Source organism: Protopterus annectens, chromosome 4.part0 (genome assembly GCF_019279795.1).
Source record: "Protopterus annectens isolate FY-2018-M chromosome 4.part0, PAN1.0, whole genome shotgun sequence".
Lineage (NCBI taxonomy): Eukaryota > Metazoa > Chordata > Ceratodontiformes > Protopteridae > Protopterus > Protopterus annectens.
Window position 1 is genome coordinate 1,764,171,309 of NC_056733.1, and position 16,238 is coordinate 1,764,187,546.

The 16,238-nt window shown below is 46.0% G+C and overlaps 1 protein-coding gene across 1 annotated transcript in view; it reads right to left on the reverse strand.

The window, feature by feature from the left end:
- Nucleotides 1-250: 250 nt before the first annotated feature.
- Nucleotides 251-16,238, reverse strand: part of UBE2D2 (ubiquitin conjugating enzyme E2 D2) — a gene marked incomplete in the record, with an annotated part of 575,544 nt that continues 559,556 nt past the window's right edge. Inside the window, 1 exon segment of the mRNA XM_044069476.1 lies at nucleotides 251-1,879. Within this exon segment, the coding sequence (XP_043925411.1) occupies nucleotides 1,834-1,879 (46 nt within the window).

The following is a 16,238-nucleotide window of genomic DNA, read 5'->3' on the forward strand; positions in this document are numbered from 1 at the left end:
CTGAAAAGCATGTTAGCCATTATCATGTAGTCAACCGTACTGCCATAATTCTGCATAAGAAAATTTCTGTGCTGAAACATTAGACCAAATAAACTGCAGTTACAACTCAAAAGAAAATCAGCTTACACTGCATAATACTGAGCAGTATTAAATAGAACTGCCACCTGGAATGACTTTGCCTGAGACTGAATCATATGCTGCATCACAGAAATGCTAGTAAGACCAGAGAATAGTACAGTAAGAAACACAGTGAATTTTAAAATAAATTAGTATGCTTTATTGAATCTTAAGATGTTACATGTCCACTGCAATACAGAATACAAAACATGACTGTTCAATTTATCGCATCTCCCTGGTCCAAAATTAATAAGGGCAAGTCACTGAGTTTTATACACTGTGGCCAACTCCAAAGCAAGTACCAACTTGTGTTTTACACTCAATGGAAAGTATCTACAAAAAAAGGCAAGAGATTTAGGGAATTGTATCTGAAGTAGAGATGAACTCTTATGAAAGGGCCGTCGTTTATGCAGTTAAAACATGGTAATCATCTTGTTTTTACCACCTGCAAGATATAGCCCAACAAGTTCCACTAATTCAAATAGATGGCGCATTCCACCTCATACTATTACAGATCACCTACTGATACTATTCCAAAATTTTCTAAATATGTAAGAATTTACAGATAAATTGGAAGCACTCCTGGCCAAACCAGCACTACTGTGAAGATCACCATATCTTTCAGCTTTGAATTCCCAAGGGCCGTTATAGTACAGGAAGTGAAACCACAAGTGCTCAACTGTTAAGAATCCAATGAAAAATACTGGACTCAGAAAGACTCACACCATAATGTGACTTGCTGCCTTCTGTAATGCCCACTATTTGCAGTACTTACCAGTGTCAGAGTTTCACTTATAAGCCTACTTTCTGGCCAAGATGTATTCCCCCACACTGGCATACCATTCGCAAAAATACAACTAGTCACCCTGTGCACACAGCAATGTATTATGTAATGAATATAGTAATTGGTTTATTACATAGATTAATCATTCTTGAAACATACAAGCTCCAAATGAGCCTTGTGGGCAATTAAATATGCGCAAGTTTTCTTTCAAATGAACCTCAACCCTTGCGTACAGATTTAAGCAGTTAAAAAAATCATAAGAAATCATTAGAGCCATTAGCTTTTTCATTAAATGAAATGTCACATATAAACCCAAAAGGTAGGAAAATTCAATATTACCTGATGTACTAACAGCTCTAAATCCAATTAGATATGAACCAAACTGATGATGGAATACAGTAAAAGCAAGTATACTTTTTCAGCTGCTGGTCATTATAATTATGAAAGATGAAGATCCGGAGGGATTACAAAGCTTCAAGCTTTTCACCTCGATTGTGAAAATTGTTATGAGTATAAAAGAATTCCACAATTTAAATACAAGTAAACAGTTCCCACCCAAACAAACTGGGAAACAAAAAAAGAAAAAATCCTTATTTACACCATCCCTACCCAAAAGTTTTTTTTTTTCCAAAATCCAAATTGTAAGCCTTGGGGAATGCTTTTAGTCTCACAACTAGGTTATGACTGAAGAACTGGTCATTGATTCACTTCCTTATCAGGAGATATTCCTGATACTGACAGGGAGCAATGTATTTTTCAACTGTTCCAAATATGTACAATACGCAGCACTGCTGGGTCAGGTAAACATGTGCACAGGGGAGAATGAGGCGTGGGCTCATAGAAAGCAGTCAAATGGAAATCAAAAGGATTTTTGTTTCTTTCAGAGTTCCCCCTAGCTGTCTTTTGTAGAGGCATATCCCAATGTCTTCAAATCACATTGCATACTTCTGAGTCCACTCCCGGGCTATTCTGTTGTACCTGCAAAGAAAAAAAGTTTAAGTACAGTCAAGTTCTTAAAACAAAACTACCTAAACATTCAAGCTGTGATCTTAGTGACAGAAAAAAGGAAGGAACCCACAGAAAATGTCCACTCAGCATTAAAACGCAGCAGCTTCATATGTACATACTGCTCAGGCAAACATACTGCATTCAAGTACACTGCTTCTATATTTGAGAGCTGGGGAAAAAGATTTATCCCATTACCCGAGGCCGATACTCTGTCACTAGAAAACAAGAAGTTATGTACTCACCATAATGTCTGATGTATGTAGTCCATCGCGCCTCACATTCTTACCCGTAGGTTCGGAGCTGAACATCGGCTCTGACTCTGCCATACTCTAGCTCGAAGTCTTTCAATTGGCTGGGCTAAGAGGTATCCCATGCTGCACTGCGCCCTTTCCCCAGATCTTGTTTGCTGCAAGCTCAATCCATACACAACACAGAGAAGGAAAAATCATTCCAATAAAAGGAGTAGGCCCTCCAGGATGGGGGAAGGTGGGGGTGGGGGGTTTAATAAGAATGTGAGGCGAGATGGACTACATACATCGAACGTTATGGTGAGTACATAACTTCTTGATGTTATGTAGTCCAATCTCGCCTACATTATTACCCGTGGGACAGCGTCCCCAGCACCTGAACCCTGGGAGGCTCAGTGGAAAATACTCCTGAGCACTGTGGAACCAAAGGAAGATCTGCCTCTGGTTATCAAATCCAATTTGTAGTGAGTAATAAAGGTGTGAGGAGATGCCCATGTAGCCGCAGCACAAATATCATCCATAGACATCCTGGCCTGAAATGGTGTAGAGGTAGACATCAATCGGGTAGAATGAGCCTTCACTCTAAATGGTAACTCCTTACCACCTGAGGCATAAATGAAGGAAATACAACTAGAGATCCATCTAGACAAGGTCACTTTGGAAACAGGAGATTCAATCCTATTTTTTGAAAATGAGACAAATAGCTGATCCGATTTTCTAAGATCCTTCGTTTTATGCAAATAACGCAACTGTCTATGAAACATCCAGCTGGTGAAATTTAAATTCTGCCTTATTAGACAACTCTGGAAAAAACAAGGGCAGTTCAATGGATTGGTTGAGATTACTAACCGAAGCCACCTTCGGCATGAAGGAAGGGTTTGGTCTGAGGGAAACCCTGCCCTTGTGAAATATCAAGTAAGGCGGTCTGACAAAGCTTGGAGCTCCGAGACACGTCTAAGCTGAAGTGATGGCTACCAAAAAGATTGTCTTCCACGTCAAATATTTCAATTCACAAGTAGCTGCAGGCTCAAAGGGAACAAAGTGAGACATTGAAGCACAAAATTTAGGTCCCAAGGCATGACCGGGTCAAAGACTGGAGGGCAAAGCAGCATAGTGCCCTTCAAGAATGCCTTACAAAGTCTATGCGCCATTAGACTGGGTTCATTAGCGACGTGAAAAGTGGAAATAGCCGCCAAGTGGACTTTAATGATTGCGGCTGCTGATCCCTGATTGAAAAGCATGGAGACAAATTCCAGAACTGAAGAAATTGGAGCTGTACAAGGATCAATTTGTCTTGCATGAGCCCAGATGGAGAATCTTTTCCATTTACTGGAATAAATCTTTCTGGTCTAAGGCTTATATGGGAAGAAGACAGAATATGAGCCACTTCTGGAGAAAAATGATGAAGCCTGACTAGTGATGGAACTGGAGTAGCCAGGCTGTCAACCGGAGGGTCTGAAGAGAGGGATGGAACTGGGGGTCGTCCATGAGATAGAGATGGAGAAAGGGGAACCAAATTTGACTAGGCCAGTGTGGAGCAATCAGAATCATTCTGCTTCCCAAGGATTGCGCTTTCTGAATAACTTTTGTCAGCAGAGGAACAGGCAGGAAGGCATAAAGCATACCGGAGGGCCAATCGTGAACTAGAGCACCCCTGGGTGACTCCCCGAGAGGGGATAAGGGTGAAGTTGCTGCTGCACTTGGTATTGAGGGGACTGGCAAATAGGTCGCAGCAAGGCTGACCCCATCTGCGGAAAATCTGCTCCGCAACCTGGATGTTCAGGGACCACTTGTGAGGCATCAGAATAGCTCTGCTCAACCAGTCGGCAATCACGGACTTCCCTGGAATGTGCGCTGCTACAAGAAAACGTTGGGAAGACTGCCCACTGCCATACTCGAATGGCCTTTCTGCAAAGGGGGTACGACTTGGTTCCTCAGTGTTTGTTCAGATACCATACCACCGACATATTGTCTGAGTGGATCGCAATTATCCCGAGAGGAAGAAAGCTCTGAAGTGCTTGCAACGCTAGTAGCACTGCTCTCATCTCCAAGATATTGATATGCAAATGCATCTCGTGTTCCGGCCATGTGCCTTGGACTGTCCTGCCGAGATGATGCCCCCCCCCCCACCCAATCTGGGAGCATCCGTGGTCACTATGACAACAGGAGGGGGGTGGGACGAAGGGCTTTCCCACATTGAGGTTGCTGGTGTGAAGCCACCAGTGTAGATCTTGCTTGCACTTGTCTGATCATTGTAAGATGAGAAAGCGGAAGATGTTGTAGAGACCAATGGGCGAAGAGCAGCCAATGAAGGAGCGTCATGTGTAGCCTCACAAGAGGAACCAGCATTATTGTTGTAGCCATCATCCCTAACAATTTGAGAACCATTTTTTGCCTTTACTTTTTTCAGAGGGAGCAACGTGTATACCTGTCGTTGCAAACCCTGAATCCTTTCTTGTGGTAAAAACGCCCTCATGAGCATGGTGTCTAACTAGGCGCCTATAAAGGTGACATGCTGCGAGGGCAACAAGGCAGACTTCTCAGTTTAGAGCGATACCCAACTGTTGACACAGCTTGACAGTGGCATCTCTGGTCTGTAGTAGCAGATGCCTGGTGGTGGCAGAAAGGAGCCAGTCGTCCAGGTACGGAAACACTTGGAATCCCGGACGTCTCAAGTGAGCCGTCACCACTGCCATACATTCAGTGAACACCCTGGGGGCTGTGGTGAGACCAAAGGGCAGGGTACGAAATTGAAAATGACCGACTCCCAGCCGTAAACGTAGATGACTTCTGGATGCCCTGTCCATCTTTATATGGTAGTAAGCATCCTTGACATCGATGCAGCACATCCACACTTCTTTTCCCAACAATGGGAGAATAGATTGCAATGTGACCATTCGGAACTTGGACTTCTTCACGTGGAGGTTCAAGCGGCTGCGATACAAGATGGGTCTCAGGTCCCCTGTTCTTTTCGGCACCAAAAAGAATCTGGAGTAAGTCCCTAATCCAATCTGGTCTGAGGGGACATGCTGGATGGCTCCTTTTTCTAGCAGCTTTAGAACCTCTGAAGCTGCAGAATCCCTTTGATTGGGTGGAACATCTGGGATTCTTTTGATCAGTGGGGGAGGAGAAGAGAAGGGAATGTGATATCCTCTGGAAACAATTTTTAATACCCACTGGTCCTGGGTGATGTCTTGCCAGGCTTCTGGGTATAGTGAAATGCGACCCCCCCCCCTCGACTGGCTCCGGAGACGCGCATTCGCACCTCCCATCAGGAGCGCTGGTATGGAGAACCACGAAAGGAGTCGCAGTCTCCCTGGTTACACGGGCCGCCTCTGCCTCTAGGGCGGCATCTACCTGAGTTACCACCCCCTCCGCTGCCTCTGGAGGGGGAATCATTTTGTGCATCATGAAAAAATCTCTGCGATTTCTTGAACCACATTTTCCCACTCTTCTGGGCCTTGGGATAAGGTCTAGAAGGCATGGAAAAAAACGGACTCCCACGGCAGACAGTTTTTCCCTCGTGCTCGCACCTAGTGAGAGAGTGTCCTTCACCTTGGTTCCGAACAACGATGAACCATCAAACGAGGCGTTGGCGAATGCAGACTTGAAGGCCTCTGCGAAATTACAGAGGTGCATCCAGGAGTGCCTCGAGAGAAACTCTGGAACTCGCTGCCCTACTCGCTCCTTCGGCTGCGTAAGAGATCAGACTCATGGAGGAGTTAGCAACAGAATTTAGGGTAGACACCTGAGCGTTGACTTTGAGCCACTGCATCAGAAATGTTACCTTGCAGTTACCCTGCAGAGAATCTCCAAGCTCTTTCTGGAGATCTCTTTGGAGCAGTGTAAAATGTGACAAGTAATTCAGCGACCGCAGAGTAAAGGCCGCTGAAGAAAACATATGCTTCCCATACCGGTCCATGGTCCTAGACTCCTTATTAGGGGGATGGACGGCAGTCCATGGTCCTAGACTCCTTATTAGGGGGATGGACGGTAGATGAAGTCTCAGCCAGTTCCTTCTTGGTGGCCGCTGCCACCACCACGGCATCTACTGGAACACCCTACATGAGAAACGGTCAGCGGGGGGCATACAAAAATTTGTTGCGTCTCCTGGGGACTGGTTCCACAGTGTCAGGGGGTTCCCTTCGACAAACCAGATCCAGGAGTTCGAAGGGGGGAGGAAACCCAGGATGTGGAGGGTTGAGCCACAAAGGCCTTCAGGAACACAGACTCCTCCTTGGAGGGGGATTTACAGGGCCAGTCGCCTCTCTGCTTCAAGATCTCTAGGTTATCAGTGAAAGAGATATCCTCAGAGGACGACTAGGGGGACCCCTCAGATTCCTCAAGGTCAGTGTCCGACATGAGTGTCTTCCTGGGAGTCTATGCGTTTCCTCTTGCACATTCTTTTTCTGGGTGGCTCTTCAGGCAAAAACTCTGGGGGACACTCAGAAAACTGGGGACCACTCATGGAGGTATCCTGAGGCCTTGGGTCTCAGCTGTCCAAGGATAGGGGGCGATCAGAGACCGATACCGGAGCTGGAGGGGTAGAGTGTCAGTGCTGTATGATGCATCTGTGGACCTGGCCAACACTCTCCGCATGACCTCGAAAGCTGGCCACCCCGGCTCCGAAGATCAACCAACCATGGAAGACCTCGGAGCAGAAGGGACAAGGTCCGAAGCAAGGGTACACTTACCATAAATGGAGATGTTAGAATGTATTCACTGTTGCAGTCATTACATTTGGGTTATCCTGCTGGCAGGTTGCCCTCAGTCGGCCTGAATTCCAAAGTCTTGGGTCCTGCGTCAGTTGCTGTCGCCTCTTCCCTGACGTCAGGTCGTCAGAGGTATAAACGATGCAGCCAACACCATTTTATTCAGTTTTTCGTGCCCCCAAAAGGGTAGGCTAAAATTATGTAAATAAAACATACATGAACCAAAATAAGCTTTACCTTCATCTATAAGCAAATACACCACCTAGGTTGCTAGATTAGAGAAGTAAAGATAAGTTCCAGCAAAAATAAGGGGGATGGTGGGTGGGTAACCTGGACTGCAACAGTGAATACACTTGAACATCTACATTTATGGTAAGTGTACACAACTGTACTACTATGTTCTTCATGTTTCACTGTTGCAGTCATTACATTTGGGTTGAGTCCCAAAGCTAAGGTTGGGGGGCTGGAGCTAAACAGCATTAGGAGCGGCTATGAAGCCCTGCAGAGCTGCAGTGGCAAAGCCTGCCCTGGATTTAGAGTAAAGAGGCAGATTGTAATGTTCTGTAAAGGTATGCACCGAACTCCAAGTAGCAGCCTCTAAAATGTCTTTGGTTGGTACTCCCCTGAGAAAGGCTGCAGAAGTGGCTGCAGCTCTGGTTGAATGCGGCCTAATGCCCTTAGGGCCCTTAGGCACTGGTTTGCCATGCTGTGAGTAGCAGAAACGAATGCAGTGACCTATCCACTTTGAAATAGTTTGCTTGGAGATGGCCTTTCCTTGTGATACTGCGGCATATGCCACTAGTAATTGTTCTGTCTTTCTGAAAATTTTAGTTTTGTCAAGGTAGAATCTAAGTTGTCTGTGTACGTCCAAAGAGTGCAGAATTTTCTTCCCCTTGTTCTGTGGATTTGGATAAAAAGTTGGCAAATGAATAGTTTGGTTAAGGGCTACACTGGATACCACCTTAGGCATAAATGTAGGGTTTGTTCTCAGAGAGACCCTGTCTGGAAAAAAAATGATAAAGGTTTTCACAGCCATGAGAGCCTGCAGTTCTGAAACTCGTCTTGCAGACGTTATTGCTGTTTTCCAAGATAACTTTATATCCGCAGTAGCAGCTGGCTCAAAAGGAGGTAAGGCGAGTTTTTCCAAGATATAATTGAGGTCCCATGTAGGTATTGGCGTTCTCCTTGGAGGCCTTAAGTTTTTGGCTCCTCGGAGGTACTGCCTTAATAAAGGATGAGAAAAGAGTGGTGGCTCTGTATTGTAATGAGCCGAAATGGCATGGATTTTAACTGATGAAAAAGATAGGACTTTGTGCAGCATCTCAGTTAAGCATTGCAAAATCTGAGGAATATTTGGGACAGCTGCATCAGTTCCTTGAGCTCGGTTCACAGCACAAAATCTCTTCCATTTCCCAGCATAGGATTTTCTAGCACTAGGCCTTCTGGCTTCTAAAATGACATCCATCACAGCTTTACTGAGAGGTGTGGTTTGTATGGCTACATTATCCGCCATGCTGCCAGGTTTAGGGTCCTGAGTTGGCTGTGCAGAATCTGATTGTTTTGCTGGGACAGTAGATGAGGTATTTGAGGTAAGATCCAGGCTGGGCATTGGGACAAATTCCTTAAGATCGGATACCAGTACTGGCGTGGCCAGTCTGGGGCAATCAGAATCACTTTTGGTTTCTCCTGCCTGACCTTTAGGAGTACCTTGGGGAGGAGAGGCAGTGGAGTAAAGGCATATACCGATAGGTTTGTCCAGTTGAAAGATAAGGCGTCCACTTTCCAAGCTTGACTGTGATAAGTCCTTGTGCAGAATCTTTTTAGTTGGATTGTTTTGAGGGGAGGCAAATAGATCTATGTCCTAGCATTCCCATTTCTTTATCATGCTGAAGATTTGTGGATCCAGGTGCCACTCGTGGGGATCCATGAGGTTTCTGCTTAGTTCATCTGCCAGAGTATTTTCCTTTCCTGGTAGGAATTGTGCCTGCAGATGAACTTGGTAAGTCAATGCTGTGTCCCATAAAGCCATGGCTTGTCTGCACAGGGTATAAGAATGAGTGCCCCCCTGCTTGTTTATGTACCACATGACCTTGGTGTTGTCCGTCTATCAGTAGTTGTCCCAGATGAAGTACGTCCTTGAAAGCTGTCAGGGCATTTTGAACAGCTAGCATCTCTTTTTGATCGATATGTAGATGCTTTTGGTTTGTGGACCAAGTGCCCTGAATGCCTCTTCCTGCCATTTGTGCCCCCCAGGCATAATATGAAGCATCCGTCGTTAGGCTCTGCCTGGCTGGGGGTATTGAGAATGGCTGTCCCTTGTTTTGGTGACAAGCCCTTGTCCACAATCGAAACTCCTGTTGCAGGCAGGGAATTAGAGTAATCATTGTTTCCAGACTGTGGCAATGTTGTTTCCAGACACTTTTTAGGTACCATTGAATTTTCCTCATATGCAGTCTTGCATATGGAATGGAATTAGTAAGATGCAGGATGCCAAAAAGCCCAAAGCCTGCAGAATTTTTCTTGCAGATAACTGGGCCTTTGTTGCAATTTCCTTGAAATAGGTAGTCAGTTGCCTTCGTTTGTCTGGAGTGAGATAAGCCATCTGGGCAGTTGTATTTAAGCTTGCACTCAGGATTATTATCTCTTGAGAGGGTACTAGTTTTAATTTCTTTTTGTTGACTGTGTACCCTAGGCATGTTAAAAATATTATCACAAACGTCAGATGCTGTAGTAGAATGTCCTTGTTCTCTGCTTGTATGAGGCAGTCGTCCAAGTAAGGATATATTTGTATTCCTCTGCAGTAAGCAATTACTGGTGCCAGGCACTTTGTGAAGACCCTGGGCGCAGTAGATAAGTCAAATGGCAGTGCAGAGAATTGGCAATGCTTTGAGCCAGCCTTGAATCTGAGACATCTTCTGCATGATTGTCTGATTGGGACATGCAGGTATGCCTCTTTTAGGTCTAAAGTCACGAGCCAAGCCTTGCTGCCCAGCATGGGCAGAAGCTGCTGTAAGGTCAACATCTTGAATTTTGGAATATCCAGGAAAGTGTTTAGAGTAGATAAGTCCAGTATTGGTCTCCAAGCTTTGTCCTTTTTGGGTACCAAGAACAGTCTTGAGTAAAATCCTTGTCCCTGCTCTTGCTGTGGCACTTGTTGAATAGCCCTCATGTCTATGAGAGCTGCGACTTATTTTTGAGCCTCTGCCCATTGATTTTTTGGCAGGTCTGGCCAACCGTTTGCCCTTGGCAGGGTATGGAAATGAAACTTGTAGCCTTGTGACACTGTCTAAAACCCTTTTGTCCTGGGTTATGTGCCAATTTTGAGAAAAAAGTGCTAGTTTTCCCCCTAAGGGTGCCGCCAGAAGATAAGTGCTTGGTACAGGGCAGGGGGAAGTCATTGGGACTGTTTCCTGTATGATTGTGCTTTGTCTTCTCCACCTTTGGAGGTAGACGCACTCCACTGCTTAGACCTGTAGGATCCTTGCGGCTGTGATCTGCCCCTTTGAGGTCTGAGACTGGAAAGGACCAATTTTTTGTAGGCCAGTGTCTGCTAAATCTAGGGAGCTGTACCTGTAAGTAATCCTTGACCGTTTGCATAGATTTAGCTTTGTCCTCCATTTTCTTTAACACCTCTTCTGCCTTAACACCAAACAAGGTATCATGTTGTAAAGGAGCATCTAATAATTTTGCTTTAACATTGTCAGGCAGATTTTGTTCCTTTAACCAGGCATGCCTCATAATGACAGAACCCGTAACAGCGGCCCTGCAGGAGGCCTCCAGAGAATCAAACCCACATTGCAAAGTATGCTTTCCAACTTGTTCAGCTGCATGCAATAAATTCTGCATTTCTTTGTTTTCTGCACATTCAGAACTTGCCATCATTTTCTGTTTAAGCAGTGTCACAATACATTGCTGATATTTGAGCATATGAAACTGGCAATTTAAGGCCTTTATAGCCAAAGTAGCAGATGTGTAAATCTTTTTTCCCCATCTATCCAGTGCCCTAGAATCCCTGTCAGAGAGAGTAGGATTTTTTGCAGTAGAATCCCTGACCCCTTTTGGACCCCGAGAAATAGTTTCTGGGTCTGCAGTAGGGTTTTTGAAAAGGAATTTATGAGAGTCAGGGACCCTGTTGTATCTGTCCGGCTTAACAGGAGCTGGAGGTAGAGTGTCAGGGGTCAGACTAGACTCCGAGAACACATCTACAATGTCCAACACAGGCGGAATAGCCAGAGGCCTGTGTTAAGGTAGCAAAAGGAAGTCTCTGAGCCTTTTCTTAGATTCTGAAAAATCTTGGCTCTCCCAGTGGAAGTGCTCCCTCATGGTATGCAAGGTTTCCCCAAGAGAGTAATCGTCAGGAGGAGAAGCTGAAGGAATTGATTCCTCAGCATCAGAATCCTCATGGGGGGAAAGAGAATATTCCTGATCAGAAGAGGAATCAAAAGAAATGGAAACCTGATCTGAAGATTCATAGTCTGTCTCTTGCCTAGGCCTCTTACCAGGAGGGGGATGGGAACCCCTGATCAAGATCAAGGTAAATAAGTCTTCGGCCATTTTGAGCATCTGTTTTTTGGACATGGAGGCCTGTCCTTGTGGCTCGTGAACTTGTTTCTTTGCCTTTAAAGGTGTTTTTGTCTTTGAAGTCTGTTTAATATACAATTGTTTAGGTCTGAATACACCCTCAGAAGCCGATGCCTGCTCAGCGGCTCTGGACCCATTTGAGGGAATAATCTCCGAGGCTCCAATACCTTGAGTTTCCAGCGGCCTGGCAGACTCCACATGGAAGTCTGTAGCGGCCTGCGACTCTAAAGTAGCAGGTGTCAGGGGCTGTGAAAGCGCCTCACTGAGAACTGGCGACTTACTTAGGAGAAGCTTCGTCTATTTTGGACCTCGGTTGCTTGTCTTTCTTTGCGTTTTTTGTGAACACTGGTAGTCGGATGGCTATCAGACGACACTGTATAATTAAATCTTCGCCCAAAATAGCTTAATGCAAAATCGTACTGACGCTTAATAGTGCGTTGGTTAAATCTAGCACAAAACCGACAACTAGCAACGTCGTGGTCAGGGCCTAGGCAAGGAATACATTAAGAATGAAAGTCCTTATGAGGTATTTGCTTCCCACAAGAAATACAATTAACTTTTTCTGACAGTCAAGAAAAGTTTCCACAACGGGGTACTTGGCTTTTAATGAAGACTTCTGGTCTGAAACTCTAACAAACAAATCTCAGGAGTCTGCCAACAGCACTTGCGAACTGCTTCTACTTCGGGCACTGCACGGCAAGAAAGACTGAATAAAATGGCGTCGGCTGCATCTTTTATACCCCTGATGACCTGACGTCACGTAAGAGGAGACAGCAACCGACGCAGGACCCAAGACTTTGGAATTCAGGCCGACTGAGGGTAACCTGCCAGCAGGATAACCCAAATGTAATGACTGCAACAGTGAAACACAAAGAACATCTGCAGAGGCAAACCCTGCCACAGACTTAGAAAAGAGATAGGTGGTAATGCTTTGTAAAGGTATGGACAGAGGTCCAGGTGGCCGCTTCCAAGATGTCCCTGGTAGGTACTCCACTGATGAAGGCAGTGGAATTGGAGGTTGCCCTAGTGGAGTGGGTACGGATAGACTTAGGGATGGTTTCCCATGCAGTCTGTAGCAAAAATGGATACAGTGTGAAATCCATTTGGAAATGGTTTAGAGATGGACTTTCCCTCTGCCCCTGGGGCAAAGCTTACAAGAAGCTGGTCAGTTTTTCTGAATGGCTTAGTACGGTCCAGATAGTACAGGAGTTGTCTGTGCACGTCTATTTAAGTGTTGCATCAGATACCACCTTGGGCATAAAGAAAGGATTATTCCTCAGGGGGAGTCTGTCTGCATGGAAAATTATGAAGGGTTTGACACCCATGAGAGCTTGATATACTGAGACCCTTCTAGCTGAGGTGATAGCTAGCAGGAAGGCAGTCTTCCAGGAGATGTATTTCAATTCTGTTGAAGCGGCAGGTTAGAATGGTGGTAAGGTTAGTTTCTCTAACACATAATTCAGAATGGAGTAGTAGGTCTTCTGGGAGGCCTGATTATTAGAAGCCCCGCTGGGGAATTGTTTAGAAGCCCCTATGAGGAATTGTTTAATCAAGGGATAAGAGAAGAGGGGTGGGTCTGAATCATAACGGGCAGAGATGGCAGAGGCATTGATTTTAATAGAGGAGAAGAGAGGCCACTATTGAGCAACTCTGCTAAGTAATCCAGGAAGAGAGGGATGGAAGGTTGGGAGGTACTGCCCCCAATTGATTGTTTCCAGGTGCAGAATCTTTTCCATTTTCCTGCATAAGATTTTCTTGTGCTGGGCCTTCTGGCCTCTGTGATGACTTCCGGGACCTGTGTGCTTAACAGAGACTTCTTGTTAGTTTTTAGTGTATAAGCCATGCTGAAAGTTTGAGTGTCTGTAGGTCTGGATGCAGTACCTTCCCCCTCTCCTGGGTCAAGAGGTCTGACCTTAGGGGAAGCAGCTTCGGAGGCTGCATGGTCAGACTGCATAGTAAGGGGTATGAATGCTTTCTGGGCCAATATGGAGCAATGAGGATGGGCTGCACGGTCAGACTGCATAGTAAGGGGTATAAATGCTTTCTGGGCCAATATGGAGCAATGAGGATGGCATTTGGTCTCTCCCCTTTTACTTTGACCAGAACATTGGGAATAAAGGGTAGAGGAGGGTATGCGTACACAAACAGGGAGCTCCAGGGGAAGGTCAAGGCATCCACCTTCCATGCTAGGAGATGATACTCCCTGGTACAAAACTTGTGCAGCTAGTGGTTGAGGTGTGAGGCAAAGCAGTCCACCTCTGGGGTCCACCACTCCTGGGTGATCTGCAGAAAGATCTCTGTGGAGCTGCCATTCGTAGGGGTCCAGTAAGTTTCTGCTTAGGTGGTCTGCCAGTGTGTTGTTGATCCCTGGTAGGTATTGGGCAATTAAGTGTAGCCCCATGGAGGTGGCTGTAAGCCAGAGACTCATGGCTAACCTGCACAGGAGGTAAGATTGGGTGCTCCCTGCTTGTTGATGTACCACATTACTGTGGTGTTTGTTTTTATAAGGACCACCCCTGGCCTGAGATGGGGTTGAAAGGAAGTCAGAGCATTTTGCACTGCCATCATTTCTTTCTGGTTGATGTGCAAGTGAAGCTGCTGGGCATTCCAAAGGCCTTGGGTACACCTGCCTACTAGGTGAGCTCCCCAAGCTATGTCTGAGATGTCGGTGGTGATTGTCTGGCTGGAAGGGTGGAGGATGAAGGGAAGAACCTTGTTCATGGCATAGGCCTCTGCCCACCAGAGAAATTAGTCCCTTATGCAAGGGATCAGTGGGACAGTGGTCTCTAGGGACAGAGTGCTGACACCAAAGATTCTTTAAGTACCACTGAAGTTTCTCATGTGAAGCTTGGCGAGAGGGATGAGAAAGATGCAAGATGCCATGCATCTCAGGGCTTGCAGGACCTTCCTCGCAGTGAGGAGCCTTCTGGAAGCCAGCTGGGTGAAAGTAGAGAGGTAGGAAGCTCTGCTTTTCTGGGGATAGGAAGGCCATTGGGGTTGCTGTGTCTAGCACAGCTCCCAGGAAAACAATTTTCCTGGTGGGGTTTTGCTTTTTTTCTCGTTGATGGTGAACCCTAGGGAAGTTAAAAGTTTTTTTGACAAAGAGAAGATCCTGGAGCAACTTTTTTTGCTGTTCGCCTGAATGAGGCAGTCGTCCAGGTAAGGGTAAATCTGTACATTTCTCTGTCTGCAGAATGCTATAGCCGGGGCCAAGCATTTGGTGAATATTCTGGGAGCAGTAGCTAAGCCAAAGGGCAGAACAGAGAACTGAAAGTGCTGATTGCCTGCTCTGAAGCTCAGGAATTTTCTGCACGATTCCCTGATGGGGGTGTGAAGGTAGGCATCTTTTAGGTCGTGTCACCAACCAGGCATTTTGTGTGAGCATAGGCAGAAGCTGCTGCAAAGTTAGTATTTTGAATCTGGGGACCACCAAGGAGGTGTTTGGATAGATCCAGGATGGGATGCCAAGTGCCCTCTTTTCTGGGAACAAGGAATAGTCTGGAGTAAAAACCTTTTCCTGTTTGATCTGGAGGGACAGGTTCTACTGCCCCCCCCCCCCCCGATTTAATGCCTCTGCCCACTGGGTTGGGGAAAATCTGGGTACTCTCTTGGAACAGGGAGTTCGCTGAAGGAGAATCTGTATCCCTGAGAAATTGTTTTTATTCCACATTGGTCCTTGGTTATAAAGGCCCAATTGTCCTTGAAGAGGGTGAGCCTTACTCCTAGTTGTAGATGAGTGAAAGGAAGGCAGAGGGGGGAGAGAGTTATTGTGAGTACTTGCCATAGAAGCTTGGCTTAGAACTCCCTGCCTTAGAGACAGACATGGTCCATTGTTTGCTTCTTTGCTGGCCCTGGGATAGGGGGGCCTGGATGTCCTGTCCCTGCAGGGCTTACCTTGGCCCCATCTGCTGGGTGCAGGGAAGGCCCAGTGCTTAGAGGTGAAGTTCCTGCTGAATCTGGGCGGTTGAGCTTGAAAGAAATCTTACTGTTTGCATAGATTTTGCTTCGTCTTCCATCTTCTTAAGCACCTCTTCTGCTTTTTCCCCCAAACAGGTGTTCCTTACCTAGGGGTGCTTCAATAAGTTTAGACTTAACATGATCAGGGAGAGGTTGTTCATTCAGCCATGCACGTCTTCTATCCTGTCAATGCTGCCCTACTAGAGGCTTCTAGGGCATCATATCCACAATGTAATGAGTGCTTGGCCACTTGATAAGCAGAGTGTAGCAATTCTGCCAGCTCTTTTGAGATGGCACCATCAGGAGAGGTAGCAATCTTCTGTTTTAAATGTTCCAATGTGTGTTGTTGACATTTCAACATATGGAACTGACAACTGAGTGCTCAGACAGCTAAGGTTGCAGAGGTGTATACTTTCTTACCCCATCTGTCCAGAGCTCTGGATTCTTTGTCAGAAGGAAGAGAATTCTTGGCAGAACTAGTCTTAGCTCCTTTGGGTCCCTGTGTAATGACCTCAGGGTCTGCAACAGGGTTCCTGTACAGGTATTGAGAGAAACCTGTACTCTGTAGTACTCGTCAGGTTTAGCTGGAGCAGGAGGCAGGGCATCAGGAGCTAAGCTGGATTCATAGAAATCATCATCCACCACTTCCAGAATAGGTGGGATGGCCAGAGGTCTGTGCTGGGGCAGGTCCAAGTAGTTTATTTTACCATGGGTATTCCCGAGATTCCCAATGAAAATGTTCCCTGAGGAGTGAAGGGTTTTCCCCGAAGGAGAGGTCCTCTGGAGGGGAGGCAGAGGGGATGGATTCCTCTGCATCTGAATCCTCAAACA